The 17,031-nt window shown below is 35.1% G+C and overlaps 1 protein-coding gene across 1 annotated transcript; it reads right to left on the bottom strand.

Annotated features, from left to right (window-relative positions):
• Positions 1-2,593: 2,593 nt before the first annotated feature.
• Positions 2,594-6,390, bottom strand: LOC126959214 (olfactory receptor 4F4). The gene is made up of 2 exons (XM_050798145.1): positions 6,307-6,390; positions 2,594-3,654 (listed from the first exon to the last, which is right to left on the bottom strand). The coding sequence occupies exons 1-2, from the start codon at positions 6,388-6,390 to the stop codon at positions 2,689-2,691; spliced, it is 1,050 nt and encodes a 349-aa protein (XP_050654102.1). The 3' UTR covers positions 2,594-2,688.
• Between the last annotated feature and the right edge of the window lie 10,641 nt (positions 6,391-17,031).

Raw genomic sequence — 17,031 nt, 5'->3', positions numbered from 1 at the left:
TGAGAACATATGGGCACAGGGAGGGGAACATCACACACCAGGGCCTGTTGGGGGGTGGGAGGCAAGGGGAGGGATAGCATTAGGAGAAATACTTAATGTCGATGATGAGTTGATGGGTGCAGCAAACCACCATGGCACATGTATACCTGTGTAACAAACCTGCACATTCTGCACATGTATCCGAGAATTTAAAGTATTTTAAAAAAAAAGACCAGGCCTAATTCAGATAATATGTGTGTATGTATGTGTGTATATGTGTGTGTGTGTGTGTGTATTCATATAAGTAACATATTTTACTGCATAGATTCAAAATTTTTTTGCCTGCCTCTTTCCCAGGGGAGGGGTGCCCATAACTTCCATTCAAATTTCAAGAGAAATTCTGAATATATTGGTTTCTCCCATGGCATTATACATATTAATGCACTTAGTAGTTAAATGAATTATGAATAAATTGGGGGTAAATTTTACAAATAAATGCAAAATAAAAGTTTTTTGCCTACAACTGTAAAGAAAAAGAAAAAAAACTGACTCTCCTTGTGTATGAACTGTAAGTTTATCTCTTTTGCCCATTTTCCTATTAATACTTTGGGTTTTTTTTTAGAAGTTCCATATGTATTATAACTACTATTTTAATATGTGAGTTATAAGTAGTTTCTTCTCACTTATCTTCTAACTTTTCTGATAATTTTATTATGCATTAAAATTAATTTGATAGTCAATGTTATCCACCTTTATCATATTCATAGATTATAAAAACATTAACTTGTTTTCTTTTAATGTTTGTAGAGTTTTTTGAAAAAAGAGTTATGTCTTGAACTCACTTAGAGATTGTCCTGGCATTTGGTGTAACAAATAGATTAAATATATATTTTCCCTTATTGCTATCCAATTATCCCACCATCACATTAGTAGGTCTTTCCCCCCTGCACTGATTTGAGATACTGTCATCATTATTTACTACTTTTATTATGTGTTTTTAATCTGCTTATGAATTTTCTATTCTACTTTTCCTAAGATAAACGTAATTTTAACCCTCTTATCATCTGACTCTCCTTATCTAATAATTCAAGTCACATTTTGACAGACTGGATTCCTTTTTTCTTAGAATATTTAATGTTCAATTTTATTCTGACTCAGTGATTCTCCCTGGAAAGAGAAGATATTTGTCAGAATCATTTGTTAAGGATTTTTTTTTCAATTTATATTTTCCTTTACTTCTATCTTAAATTTTCGGCATGCCTTTCTAGGGCGGTAAGGTGGAAGTATATGAGTACACACTTGCACACAAATATACACACTTCCACTTACAACTACAGTATCCCAAATGAGCATCTGTTAAGATTGGAATGTGTCATATTTCATAAGAATGCTGGGAAAAAATCAAGGTTGAAACTTTTGGCTTTGTTGATATATAGGATTTTAATAGTATCTAATGTTTATTAATGCTTAATATGCCTCAAAGTGGGCTATTTGATTTATATCTATTTTGTCATTTTCCTTCATAATAACCATGCATAATAGGTATTATCTCCTGTTTATAAATGTAGAAACCAAAACTTATGAAAACTAAGTAATGTGTCCAAAATCGTGATTAATACGAGCCAGTAGATTTGAACCCAGCTCTTTTTTTTTTTTTTTTACTTTAAAACCTGTGCTTTCAAACATTAACCATGGAAAATGACATAGATGGATCCAAGTAATATACTTTTTTTTTTTTTTTTTGAGACAGAGTCTCACTCTGTTGCCCAGGCTGGAGTGCTGTGGCATGATCTTGGCTCACTGCAGGCTCTGTCTCCTGGGTTCACGCCATTCTCCTGCCTCAACCTCCTGAGTAGCTGGGATTACAGGAGGCCGCCACCACGCCCAGCTAATTTTTTGTAGTTTTAGTAGAGATGGGGTTTCACCGTGTTAGCCAGGATGGTCTCGATCTCCTGACCTCGTGATCTGCCCGCCTTAGTCTCCCGAAGTGCTGAGATTACAGGTGTGAGCCACTGTGCCCGGCCCCAAGTAATGTAATTTGTGCCACATGATGAGAGACTGGATCCTTCTAGATTGTTTCTACTGCTTATGAGCAGTTATACCACAGATGTCAAATACCTAGAAGGCGCATTTCACATTGGCAAAATTACTCTTCCAATCACTCCTGATAATGCCCTCATGGATTGTGGGTTGTTACAGTGGTGGGAGGGTGAAGTATGAATGCTTATAATGGGAGGCATTTGTTTTTCAAACCTCTTAAAAGTTGACATATATCTCCTTACCAATAAGCATATATTTTTTAAATTAAGCATGTGACAGTTCTTTTTTTATGTTTTTCACAAAATGGGCCAAATAAAAATAGTAAAAAATTTATAAGCTAGGCTATATTTTCTCTCCTTTCTTCTACTAAACTTCTACTGAACACACAGGAAGGTACAGGTGTACACAAATACTATGTTTATGCCTTTCTTTGTTTTAAGAATTAACAAAATAATATTTTGAAAGCATGATAACTTTGTATCTATATTCCAAAATATAACACACAGTTGTTGAAAGATAAATTGAGGCAATGTATGTGAAAGTTCCTAGACGATTACTAAATTATATGGGAATGAAAGGCACAATTTTCATGAGCTTTTACTAAATAACTTACCAACTTCACTATATTTTATGTCATTATCTGAGATTAATCTCACAGTGATATAAGATTTAAGACTTTATAGAATGCACATCCCATTTTCTCAGCCGTCTTATTGCAGTCTTCATGTCTTTGTTCCTCAGTGTGTATATAATTGGGTTCAAGAGAGGGGTGATCACAGAATAAAATACAGCAAGGAATTTATCTAATGACTTGATGGGGAATGGCCAGGCAGAAATAAAGACACATGGTCCAAAGAACAAAAGAACTACTGTGATGTGAGCAGTCAAAGTGGACAGAGCTTTGGATGACCTATCTGAAGGGCGATGTTGGATGGTCATTAGGATGATAGTGTATGAGATGATTAGAAGAACAAAAGAACACACAGTGAGCACACCACTGTTAACAATGATAATATCTAGCTTGTAGGTATCTGTACAGGCAAGTTTGATTACCCTAGGAAGGTCACAATAAAAGCTATCGACCTCATTGGGACCACAGAAGGGTAAGTGAACGGCAAAGGCCAACTGGCTCACTGAATGGAGAAAGCCAATTCCCCATGCAACAGCCATAATGCCGACACATGCACTGCCACACATAATTGTAGTATAGTGCAGGGGTCTGCATATTGCTACATATCTGTCAAAGCCCATGGCTATGAGGATTACCATCTCACTCCCACCAAAGAAGTGAAGGAGAAATATCTGAACAAGGCAGCCCTTGAAAGAGATGGCTTTGCGCTGGCTGAAAAAGTCAGTAATCATCTTGGGGGCTGTGACTGAAGACAGAGACAGATCAATGACTGAGAGGTTGGCTAGCAGCAAGTACATGGGAGAGTGAAGGTGGGAGTCAGATACCACTGTTATGACAATAAGAAGGTTTCCAAACACGATTCCTCCATAGAATACAAGAAACAACACAAATAGGAAGATTTGGAGTTCCTGAGAATCAGAGAGACCCAGAAAAATGAATTCAGTCACTATGGAATTATTTGTTTCACTCGTTGATTCATTCCAGGAAATAGCTGCTTCAGTTACCTTGAAGAAGAGAATGAGAAGGAAGTCAGAATTATTATATTCAAATTCAAAGCCTCATTTTGTATCATTCTGCTCACTCTTACAGTGACTTTCTATACTTGATTACTTAAAGACATTCAGAATTCAACAACCGAAGATCATAATTTTATCTCACACTACTTCCCTGGCTATGCCTTATAATTCAGTTATCTTGATCTTCTCAGTGTCTCCATTAATGTTAGGTTTATCCCTAATATAAAATACCATTATTTATGCTTGTCTCTCTGCCAGATTAAGTCTATGCCACAACCCTATGTTTATCTCCTTTTTCTTTGAACTACAAAACAGTTTGTAGCGCACATGTTATTTGGTGATATTAAAGTTCTTAAGAGAAAAAAATAGGCCAAAATGAAATGAAAGTTAAAAAATAGAAAAAAGAAAAAATAATATCATAAATATAATACTTAAAAATTAAGAGAGGATAGAAGAATAGGGAATTCAAAAGTGAAATGAGAAAAAGTGAGGAAAATGCAATAAAGTTTAAATGAGAGAAAGTGTGAAGGAGTTTCATAGGAGATAAAATTGATAAGAGATTTTGGAATGCTTTCTAAAGGATTTCTGTTTTATTATAGAGACAAGAACTACTGAAGAATTTTGAATGATTGTTTAATTTAGCTCTGGATTCTACGTGAATTGGAAGGGAAGGAGCTTGGGAATGAAGCCAAGTAATTATTTTAAGCCTAACAATAGGTGATAACTGCAGGTTGTGGTTGTATGAGCAGGAAAGGGGTGAATGAAGACCTGTAAGATCCCACTGAGCAACATATTAAAGTGGTTAAGATGTGAGCTTGTGTGCCAGGAGGCTTGTGTTCAAATCCTGGGTATATATCTACTATGTATCTGAATGACCTTAGACAGGTTACTTAAGTGATTTGAGTCTTACGGCCACATCTGGAAAAGATAGGTGATAATGACACATCTTTATAGAAGTTCTGTGAGGATTGGATATGACCAGGTATATAAATTTTCTAGCAAATAGTAATGGTCAATATGTAATAGCCATTATTAAGGTACTGATAACAAAATATTTTTTCGGCAAGATGTGGAAAATAAAAAAAAAGTTATTCCAGTTCTTTAGTCTAAGTAATTGGGAACATTGTGATGGCTTTAACTCTGATAATAATTATAACAAGCACTAGTATAACAATATATTAGATACAGATCCCTTTTAGGAGCAGAAATAAATACAAAAAAAGGTAAAGGATAATGATAACTGTCTAGACACGAGGAGGTATTGTTGGGGCACCTTTGTAAGTTGCTATCTGCTAGGTGAGAGACTGAACGCTGACTTCTGGGCGTGAGTTGAGAGCCATTTCAATTGTGTATGGAGGAGAGAAAATAAGTACTGTTTCAAGAAGTTTTGCAGTGAAGAGAAGTAACAAATAAAAGGTATCCTGAAGGTGAGGTATAGCCATATTAACAATCTTTAGATTAGGTATAAGAGTTAATGGGCAAGTAAGATGTAAAAGAGAGAAATGGAAATTGATGACTAACATTCCATGGGAGATGTGAAGGTATGGAGTTTACACTTGGCATCTTTTTTGGAGGAATACTGTTATTTGTTTTTTGCTGTTTTTTAAATCACAGTAATTCATAGTGCTTGGAAATTCCACTTTTCTCTTTACTACTCTGAATCCCATGTCTTAGTCTTTCACACGCAAGCAGCATATTACTGTTTTTAAAGTCCTATAAAAATTTAGTGATTCTAAATTTTTTTAAGAATAAAGAGAAGCCTAATAGTGGAAGACATCATCAACATTCAGTTCAGTTCTCTTCTGCTTAGCACAGTAGTAAATATAATCATACTAATCCTTGACAGTACAAATGATAGGATTTTTATTGTGAGATAATTTCTGTCCTGACTGATTGGTTGAACTGTTTCTTTTGAATCAAAGTGTGCAATTTAGAATAGACCTTAGATATGTGTTGATATAAAATTAATTCATTTCATTGATCGACAAGGACAAACTTGAAATTATATTTCCACATGAAATATGCCAAGGATGAGGTTGACCCAAGGGTTCTCATCTGTAGCAAAATACTTTCTATGATGGTTGTTGTTAGTAAGAATTCAGGAATGCTTTTCTTTAGAAAAAGGAATTTCTTGCTAACGTAGTTAAGACATTTCTCTCCTGAATTTATGCTGCGGAGGGGATCCTTCACCACCATAATTCTTTCAAAGCTCATTTCTGACTTTCCAAAAATTATTCAAAAAAATTTAGAAGAATTGTATTTATTCTAAGTTGAACATTAAGTTTAGGCCCATTAAAGGAGTTCTTCAGAATCTTACGCACTCATTGTAGCAACCAGGAAGAGCCAGTCACTGTTGAAAGGTAAAATCTTTCATGCCGTAGATTATTCTTGGAATTCAACCATTAGAATTTTGCATTTACAAAAAAACCTTTTACCTAGGTTTAAAGAAAAACGCCTTGTGTGTCCTTATACTAAGTCTCAGTGAGATGGAAGTAGGCATTTGGGTTCTGGCACAAATTCACAGTGTAATCATGGGAATATCATTTAAAAATCTCTGGGCCTTAGCTTTCCTGTTTTTAAATGAGTTTATTCCATCAAAAACTCTAAAAATCCTCACAACTCTAACAGTATGATTTGCACCTTTATGTGAAAGAAATGCCCCAAACCAGGTTTCACTGGTATTATAAAAAGGAGAGAAGGAGGTGGGCAAGAAACACCGGACATGGGGAAAGATGGGGAAGAGGACCATTAAATGGGGAGAAAAGAACAAATTAGCCCAGAAGAGTCAGGAGGAGGACTCGACAATTGTTGCCAGCATAATACTTATAACAAGGGTTATTCTTACTAACATTATTCATATTAATTCCTCTAAGTATTTAAGCTAACTCTATAGAATCCTTTCATTTTCCCAGAAGGTAAACACAAAATGGAATTATGCAGAATGGATTCCTACTAATGGAATCATCTCATTGTCAATAAAATGCTACAATTTGGTTCATTCTTCTAATATATTTGTTTCCACCTACCTTCTTCATAACTGGAAGAGACTACAGCAAATTTCAGAGAATGAGGAGTACAAATTTCCCTTTATGTGTACTCCCTTGAAGCATAAAAATTTTAAGAGAATAATATATAGTGAATTGTTCTTTTTAGTAAACCACTTGGCTAATTAAGAGCCTTTATGAATGGACCAGATGTACCTGAAGAGATCTGGGAATAGCCAGTCTGAACTTTGTGTACTGAGACTAACTTTTATAGTCTCACAAGTTTTTCCTTGGCCATTAGAGAAAACACACAGAATTAGAGGGCATTGCCAAACATTTTTTGGTCTATTTGAATATTTTTGCTATCTCACTGAGTCTAAAGGTGCTAGAACTTAAAGTATATGTATAAAAAAAGAACCACAGCAAAACAAATATAATAAAGTTGCAAAATTAAAATCCAGATAGGTTAACAAGAGAGTAAGTAATAATGCTTCGATTTTAGAAAAAGAGGAATGCTTAGAACTTTTATGACCAACTTGTGGAGAAAATATAGAAAAATTGCTTTGACCCATAAAAAAACCTCACTTCTTATAACTTATTTTATTTTGCATCTTTAATTACCATGCAGTAGTTAAAAGTGAGCTGAGTGAGTCACCACAATTAATGTTTCTTAAAACAGTCATAGAAATATACCCAAGTGATGTCTCAGTTGTGTTCCTGGACCACCAAGCTTACCAGGTTTTACCTGAAAGATGTCAATCATCTTCTTTGTCCTAAGCACCTTAAGTGCAGACACATTAAATGTTCTTTTAAGATCACAATGGAGTCTCTCCTCCAGGAAATAAATCTCTTCAAATACTTTTAGGTTGTAGATGCTTTTTAGGAGTGACTCGAGTAATGCTTTGAAGAAGATTTCAAGGGCAATACAATTGTGTTGTTAAAAAGTGTAACACAGACAAATTTTGCATAATACAGAGTACTAGAGTCTATTTCTAAAATAACATTGTACAAAACATATTGACAATCAAACTGCAAATAATACTTAAAGAGTTGTAACAACCTGTTGACCTTACCATGTATCTAACTTAAAGTACAGTTGAAATAGAAATTGTTTCTTCCTTAATTTTAGCACTTACTCATTTATATAAACCCATATTTTATCCATTGGATCTATGTAATTTCCATAAGAAAATTAATTTCCAGTGATGCTTATTATCAGTATAAAAATGCTGATAAATAAGCCTAGGTCATATATATATATATGTATGTGCTTATATACAGATACAAAATAACCACATGAAAATTAAAGATGGTCATTGCTGTTAAAATAATTTAAGTATATGCATTAGATACAAATATATAATACTTTACGATTAACAAAAAGTGTTGCAACTTTATCTGAAATAAAATTATTAGAATTAATACATCCTTTTTTGCAGATTTCTGGGTTTGTTTTGTTTTGTTTTGTTTTGTTTTGAGACGGAGTCTCGCTCTGTCTCCCAGGCTGGAGTGCAGTGGCCGGATCTCAGCTCACTGCAAGTTCCGCCTCCTGGGTTTACGCCATTCTCTTGCCTCAGCCTCCCGAGTAGCTGGAACTACAGGCACCCGCCACCTCGCCCCGCTAGTTTTTTGTATTTTTTGGTAGAGACAGGGTTTCACCGGGTTAGCCAGGATGATCTCGATCTCCTGACCTCGTGATCCGCCCGTCTCGGCCTCCCAAAGTGCTGGGATTACAGGCTTGAGCCACCGTGCCCGGCCGATTTCTCAGTTTTTTAAGGCAATACTAAAAATGTGCACATTCCGTAGTGATCATGGTGATCATAAGAGTCTCTATGGTCCATGGCATTTATCCTGTGCTGTCATCAACCAAATCTGTTATGTCATCTCCCTAGAATTTAAAATCTGTTGACTTAGCCTTCTCATTGCAACCTTCATATCTTTGTTCCTTAAAGTATAGATGGCAGGATTTAAGACAGGGGTGACAACGAAGTTCACGATGGCAAAAAATTTATCCAATGACTTAGTAGGGAAAGGCCACACATAGAGAAATATACATGGAGCAAAAAACAAAACCACTACAGTCATGTGAGCTGACAAAGTGAAGAATGCTTTGGATAAATCATTTGAGGAATGTCGTCGGACAGTGACCAGAATAAAGATGTATGATACAATTAAGAAAAAGAAGGTGCCCATAGATATGAATCCACTGTTGGCAGTGACCACAAATTCTAGCCCGTAAGTGTCCATGCATGCAAGTTTAATAACCCGAGGGAAATCACAATAAAAGCTCCCCACATTGTTAGGGCCACAGAAGGGTAAATTTATGACAAAAACAAACTGAGACATAGCATGAATCACCCCAATGACCCAAGCTGCTACTACCAAAAGCACGCACATTTTGGGATTCATAATAGTTAGATAGTGGAGCGGCTTGCAGATTGCAGTGTACCTATCATATGCCATGACTGTCAGCAGCACCATTTCAACTCCTCCCGTAACATGGATAAAGAACATTTGTATCATACAATTATGGAAGGAAATAACTTTACAATCAGTAAAAAGATCATAGATCAACCTAGGAACTGTGGTAGAAGAAAGGCTCAAGTCAATCAGCGATAGGTTGGCCAGCAGAATATACATGGGGGAGTGTAAGTGAGGATCAAAGATCACTGTCAACACGATGAAGAGGTTTCCCAGGATAATTCCCACATAGAATAAAGAGAAGAAGAGAAGAAGAAAAAACTGCATTTCCAAGGATTGTGCAAGTCCAAGTAATACAAATTCTGTTACCACAGAGTCATTTACTTGGTCCATTGAATCAGACAGAAGGGAAGACTCTGAAGCAACCTGAAAGAAAAGAAGGAATCAACTTAGTGGGGCTGAAAATAATGTGTTAAGTGTTAATAATTTAAAATTTATTATTAACAAATCTTTTATTTGATAATAGATTTTTTAAAAATAGTGGGAACCCAGGGTATAAAATGTTAATGTAATATGGACCAAGCTGTGCTTGTAGGCAGTTTATTGCTTTAAATGTTCTCGTTTGCTCAAATACATGAACTTATTAGCATCTTAAGAAAGTGGAAAAGAATGCATAAAAACTCAAAAAATTCAGGCAAAAAAAGGTAAAAAACAAAAATAAAGAAATATGAAATCCCAGAAAATGGCAAGATTGTATGCAAATATATAAAAATATATTAAGTAGTTTTAAAAATACAGAATCTTAAAAAATGTAATCAATAATAACATTAAATAAAAATTAGAAATGAGAATACAAATGCATAATTACAGTTAAGGTACCTCTGAAAGCTGTTTCCTACATGTGCGTATAATGATCTACCCAGCACTAACACGTGAATCATACTTGAATGCTGTACAGACAAAAGGTTGATATCTTCATAATATAAAAAATAGTTTAAACTATTTCACAAAATCTCCAAGACCTAATAAATGAACAAATGAAGGAAGAATTAAAATGTAAGCTATACATCTATTTGTATATATAGATATATGTGTGTGTGTGTCTTAGAAATCAAATAAATATGATACAATTTAATACTATTATTTTTCTGTTAAATTAGGAAAAAGTTTTACAGGCCAGGCATGGTGGCTCATGCCCGTAATCCTAGCACTTTGGGAGGCTGAGGAGGGTGGATCACGAGGTCAAGAGATCGAGACCATCCTGTCCAACATGGTGAAAACCCGACTCTACTAAAAATAACAAAAATTAACTGGGCGTGGTGGTGCATGCCTGTAGTCCCAGCTACTTGGGAGGCTGAGGCAGGAGAATAGCTTGACCCCAGAAGGCAGAGGGTGCAATGAGCCGAGATCGCGCTACTGCACTTCAGCCTGGCAATGGAGACTGTCTCAAAAAAAAAAAAAAAAAAAAAAAAAAAAAAAAAGTTTTACAATTATTATTACCCAAACTGGCTGAGGATCAGTGAAATTGACACTTTTATACACTGCTGGAGGGAATATAGACTGATTCAAACCTTAAAATATTTTGAAATCATGTATCAAGAATTTTAAGTCCATGCCTTTTGGTGCAATAATACTCTTGGAATTCTATTTTTACAGAAGAAGTTTTCAGCATAGAAATATTCATCATACTTTATTGACAGTGATAAATTCTTGAAATGATTTAAATACCAAACATTAGGTTTAAGTATAATGTATGTACATGATGGACTGTAATAACAGTTATTAAAATAAATATTGATAGACACATTTATAATAACATTGGAAAGACTTTTCTTAAAAATACTAAAAGTAATAATGGTAAACAAATTGCATAGTACAACATTTTAAATAACAGTTGCTTTTGATTTTTAAAAGAGCTTTACAAAGCTCTAAAGCTCTGTTTCTAGATTTTGAAATATCTTTCGGTGCATATGTACATATTGTATATATATTTTGACAAAACATCAAATGGCATAGAAAGCTGAAGGAATAAATGGCTTATTTAGAATTTTGAAAACTAGGATTGACTCTTATAAGAGGGCAAACCAACTAAAGAAATAAAGAACTCTACCACTTCCCTCATCTAATCAATCATTTTTACAAACGACTATAATGTTTTCATCGATGGAATTCTCAAGGAGGTATAGTTAAGTAAGTGGAGAGTCCTGATTAAACTTCTTGAACTTAGTGTAATGCTATCATGAAATGGAAACCTCTTGAGACATTCCATCCAGGCAGTTGACAAAGCATCTCGCCTGCCTCACTTTGACCAGAGCTGGCCATACTGAAAGAATTCTGGTAATCATTAAATAATTATAAGAAACATTAATGCTCGGGTGCTCTTATCAAGTTCAGAGTGAGTGAGGCTAGTAATGATGAAGTAGGAAATATTAAGAGATACACAATAAATGGTCAAAGAAATGCAATATAGTACAATGGGATAAGAAGAGATAATATTTTGGGAAGAATATGGCAGATGGAGACAAATAGATTTAATTTCTATCTCCACAATATGCATGCATTTTTTAAAACTCTCAGTCAATTTGTGTATGGCTTTCTACCTTCTGTCATCTGGGTATTCTCTTAAATGCTCTTTCCAGCATTTTCTGAATGAAATACATATGGATGGTCTCTGGCTTGTGATAGTTTGATCTACAATTGTTTGACTTTACAATGGTGAGAAAGTGACATGCATTCAGAAGAAACTGTACTTGAGAATAGTAGTCAGTATATTACGTGAGCTGTTCAATACTTTATTATAAAATAGGCTTTGTATTAGGTGATCTTATATAAGCTAAGTGTTCTGAGCACATTTAAGGTAGGTTAGGCTAAACTGTGATGTGAGGTAGATTAGGAATATTCAATGCATTTTTGACTTATGGTGGATTTATCAGGACATAACGTTATTATAAATCAGAGAGCATCTGTACATTTTTAAACTATGTTTTACTATTTTTACTTCATTCATACTGCTATCCCTGGACTTCTTGCCCATATTTAGATCACCCAGATCACAGGGGCTTAGGAACAAAGAATTTTGGGAGAGGAATTGAACCTAGGAAGCATTATAGAGTAAATAAGATTATGCCTGGGAGGTTTCATGGAAATGTCCTTTATGCTGCTGAGCAGAAGGTGTTTGGTGACTTACTAAGCTCAACACAAATTCATAAATATTTATTTATAAGGAAATAAAGTTGAAGCTGAAGAATCATGTTTACTGCTTAGGATCAAGTGTTTTTTCCTGTTAAAACTAAGATACAATATATAAACCAAGCACTCTAGGACTCTCATCATGAAAGTGATATTTCATCTTATAAGATCATTTACAAAACAATTAAAGCAATTAATGTCTGAATTACTTTTCAGATTTGGAGATTCCTATTACTACTGAAATTCATATTGCTACTGAAATGGTGTTTGTCTTGGAGTGTGGGTGATCATTAATTTTTTTAAAGAGGAAAATTCCAAGCTACATGAACCTATTAGTCTAAAGACTGAAAAATTATCTTTATAACATGAACATTTACCATTTTAAAATAAAACAATCACAATCCAAAATATGAAACTATGGGTGTTCAATATCAGTGTGGAGGAGTCAGAGTCAATAGAATGTTTAAAGAGAGTAAAAAGGAAAGGGAAGAATAAAGATGAATTGGAAAGAAAGGTGGAGAATGAAAGAAGGGTCAGGTGAAGGAATAAGAAAGGATTCTAAAGAAAAAAGAGAAGGATAAAATGATGATCAAAAGAAGCATTGGTGGAACATGGTACGTGTTTACTTAGGTTACCTTCATGGCTTAAAGCAATATACATTGATGCATTATGAACACCTGAAAGAGTAGATTTCACTTGAGTTTTCATACACTGTTTATGTATATTGTCACTGCAAACATGGAAAGTAAAAGAAAAGCTGTAGGAAATAGTCACTGATGTGGAGAAAAGTTAAGACTTTAAGCTCGTGAGTGAATGGGTGTGATAATGAGGTATGGTGGGATGGAATGTATAGTTGGCTATCACTGGTAGTGGTTCCGCTAACTGACAGGTGAGTTCTAGTTCTCTCCTAAAAGAATTAGGGAATAAGTGATCACAATATGCCTTTAGCTTCCAGGCAGTATTTTACTTATTCTAATATTTGTAGCTTTTCATAAAGTAAAACTAAAGTCCATGAGTGCAGGGAAACTTTTTACTTTGTTCAGTGCTGTATTACCTGCCCAAAACAGTGCCTGCCTCATAGAAAAAGCTCAAGAAATACTTGATGAATGAATTTTCTAAAAAACAGAGTAATAAATTATTAATATGAGAAATAAATAGTAGCCCCCACGAAAACAGAGAGAAGTTGCATTTTAAAGTACTCCTCCACAAGCTTGTATTTGTTGATGAAAACTCAGTAGTATAAAAAAGGGATTATTTAAATAAGTGAAGAAAGTCCCACCCCTTCTGTTACAAACATTTGGAATTATTACATATTATTGTTGAAGAAATCCTGATGACCCAAAGGAGCTTGTTTGGAGGAAAAGACCATGTGTTTGATTTCTCTGCCTTCTTAGGAAACACTGGTGACTTTAGGAAACTCCTAGGAGTTCTTCAGAAGCCAAGTTTCCATAGAGTTTGTCATCTTTCCTATTGGAGATTTAAAATTTGTCAGTCATTTAGGATCTGGGACACATATCTTCAAACAGGAAATGCAGACATATATTAAACAAAAAAGGATATTCAGAATTACAGTTTTGTGCAGAAGTGGGAAAGAACTTTGAGATTCTACAGGTAGAAAGAGAAACAACAGTGTGTTTAAATGGCTAACAATACATTCAAGAAGTCAGAATCAGAAGTCAGACCTCCTAAATTCCAGTTTAATGGTCTTTCTCAATAGTGGTCATACTTTCTTAGTAGAAACAGTCTTTAGAAAAACCTAGAAGCCTATATATGTTTGATAGGATCACTGTAACCTATTGGAAGAACCCTCTTATTTCTTGAGTTCTTATTTTGTTTTAAAATAAAATTAGCCTTCCCTTCCAAAAAGATTATTTCTTCTTTTACACAGGGCATTTCTCTTCCCAACTCCCTTTCTTATTTCTTCAAACAACCTTGAACAGTTCCATTTCGGAATTCATAGCCATCAGCTCCTCTGTACCCTCCCCTGGGATAAGGCCAGAATCTTTCTGAATCTGAGATAGCTTCTCAGCCTATGCATTGGCTGGAGTGTTCCAATGTGGAGGAAGATAATACCAAAAGAGAGAGAATCATACCAGACTATGGGAGGTAAAGACTTGAGATTCCCTTCCTCTGGTTTAAAACTAAATCTGGTTTTCAAATAGGATGGGAATAACTGAGACCAGACATCTCCTTTTCGCAGTGGAAAATGAAGTTTATAACGAATTGGAGAGAATGAAAGTCAGAAAACTATGCATCTTTAAAGAACTTCATACTAAGGGGACAAACTGAAATTATCATAGGGGTTTATACTTGGGATTAGTTTTATAAGACATAATTTAATCATTAAATTTTGAAAAGAGTGTGGAAGAAAAAGATAAAATATTTCAGAAAGCAGAAGATTTGGGGCACAAATATTTTACAGAAGAGAAGAAATTGAAAAGGAGTTTAGAAGGATAGAGAGATAGAAGCAACCATGACAGGGAAAGTTTTGTAATTAAAAGCATCTCTTTTACCTGTCTTTTCAGTCATAGGATGTGCATTTTTAGAAGGAGAAATTCAGATAACTTCATCTTCATTTATGTAATTAATACCCCAAAGACAAAGCTATATATAAGATTCTTCATATTGGAAAGGAAGCTAATTACCTGCGCAGGAGAGTGACCCACTGATGCTGCTGAGACAGGCAATATTCAGCCCATTATTAGTTTCTCTGGGGGACTAGATCTCTGATTCACACTATTTCCCCAAGAGAAAAGTATCAAAAGAGTTGCCTGCTGATGAAATAGAGGGAAAGAAGGAAGGATTTGAGGTACTATATTGGCTAGTAAAAATGAATCCCCATTTAGCATGGGTAATTTTAGCATATGAATTGTTTGGAGTGACTGAGATGAGGGAGTGAAAATATATTCAGGGTGGACAGACATACCTTCACTTATGGTACCATGAATGAAATTTAAAGAAATAAATCTAAAACATCTGATCTTTAAATACAGTGCCCATAATTGATAATAGGTGAATAAGCAGATCCTTCTCCTGTTATCAGTTACAGCAAATGTTTACCTCTGGATGCCTACCTGTGCTCCCAAACTTTAGGGTGTTGGGGATGAAGGTTTCTTTGAAAGTTTTTGACCTTTATCCTTCCTGAATTGACTGGTTACAATTAAAACTTATATTTTTTGGATCAACTTTTTCAGAGGTATTGGAAAAACAGATACAAATATAAAAGAAAAATTATAGAGAGTCATTCTGAGTTGTCTGTAACAAGAGTATGTTTCCATGAGGGTGAGATAATAATACAACAAAGGACCTGTATTGAGCCATTGAGACAAGCCTAGTAGATCCCCCTGGAGAAACCTGGTTTTATTATTGATGTGCAGACACAGAAAAATCTAATCTCCAGGTTATCATGGTGACCTGAAAGTGCAAAGGCTCTACCTTGGTTTACAGTGGCATTTGTTTAGATCTGTATTTCATTTTCTCTTATTCAGAAATGAAGAAAATGATTTTCTCTAGAACAGCGCAGAATAAAAAATGTTGGTTAATCCCAAATTAATTTTTGAAAAATAGTAACATTCCAAAAAGATGTAAGCAGAATAATGTGGGCAGAAATATTTACTAAAATTAGGATACACAGTCAATTACATGAATCATTGTCTACATAAGATGAGGTAAAACAGTTTAGGTGCTTAGCGAAACCACAAGTACAGTGACATGAGAGGAAAATCTCTTCTGTTGCCCCTACATAGTTCTCTTCTGCAACACAGTGAGCAGTACATAAGTCATTCTGTTATGCCAATGTGCTCCTGTCCTGATGTGCCATTGTTCTAAGTGGGAAACTGGGGTACCAGGCAGAACAGCTTATTGAAATGAATGAAGGAGGATCTAGGCAGAAATAAGTTTTAGGCACTTGGCCAGCCAGATACAGAACATGTTGTGATTTGAAGGCTATCTCCTGAGGCATGAATCATGGGTTTTCTTGGCAGCAAAAGGCTTTTGGGTAACAGAGAAGCTGGAGTTGTTAATGAAGAGTTCATGAGACCTAGGAGTACAAGAGAGGACTGAGAGTGATAATTTACAGGCTTCTTCACCTGAGATTGGCTCAAGATTGGAGTTGGCTTAAGCTGCAAAAGGAATTCATTAGTGGATTTCACCCCAGAGACTTGAGGTGATGCAGGCAGAGGAAATTAATTGAGAATAAAAAAGGAGGTTAAAAAGAGAAGGAAGTTCTTTTTTTTTTTTTTTGCTCTTTAGACTTTTTAAAAAAATTATTATACTCTAAGTTCTAGGGTACATGTGCACAACGTGCAGGTTTGTTACACATGTATACATGTGCCATATTGGTGTGCTGCACCCATTAACCCGTCATTTACATTAGGTATATCTCCTAATGCTATCCCTGTCCCCTACCCCCTCCCCACAATAGGACCCGGTGTGTGATGCTTCCCTTCCTGTGTTCAAGTGATCTCATTGTTCGATTACCACCTATGAGTGAGAACATGTGGTATTTGGTTTTGTTCTTGTGATAGTTTGCTGAGAATGACGGTTTCCAGCTGCATCCACCAAATGTCCATCAGTGACAGACTGGATTAAGAAAATGTGACACATATACACCATGGAATACTATGCAGCCATAAAAAAGGATGAGTTCATGTCCTTTGTAGGAGAAAGAAGTTCTTGAGTTGTATGTCCTGTGATTGAATGTAAGAAGAAAGCTGAAGCATCATTCAATACATTAGTCACGTTGCAAAAGTTTTACCCTTTGCTATATTTA

The sequence above is a fragment of the Macaca thibetana genome, chromosome 7 (assembly GCF_024542745.1).
Source record: "Macaca thibetana thibetana isolate TM-01 chromosome 7, ASM2454274v1, whole genome shotgun sequence".
Classification (NCBI taxonomy): Eukaryota; Metazoa; Chordata; class Mammalia; order Primates; family Cercopithecidae; genus Macaca; species Macaca thibetana.
The sequence above is the reverse complement of the archived record's forward strand: the minus strand, read 5'-3'. Positions and strand labels throughout refer to the sequence as shown.

What these genes read in the sequence shown, in the direction of transcription:
- LOC126959214 (XM_050798145.1), bottom strand. Translation starts at nt 6,390, where the DNA reads ATGTCCGGTGTTTCTTGCCCACCTCCTTCTCTCCTTTTTATAATACCA. An exon ending in GGCATTTCTTTCACATAAAG is followed by an intron (nt 3,655 to 6,306) that starts GTGCAAATCATA and finishes CTCTTCTTCAAG; the next exon opens with GTAACTGAAGCAGCTATTTC.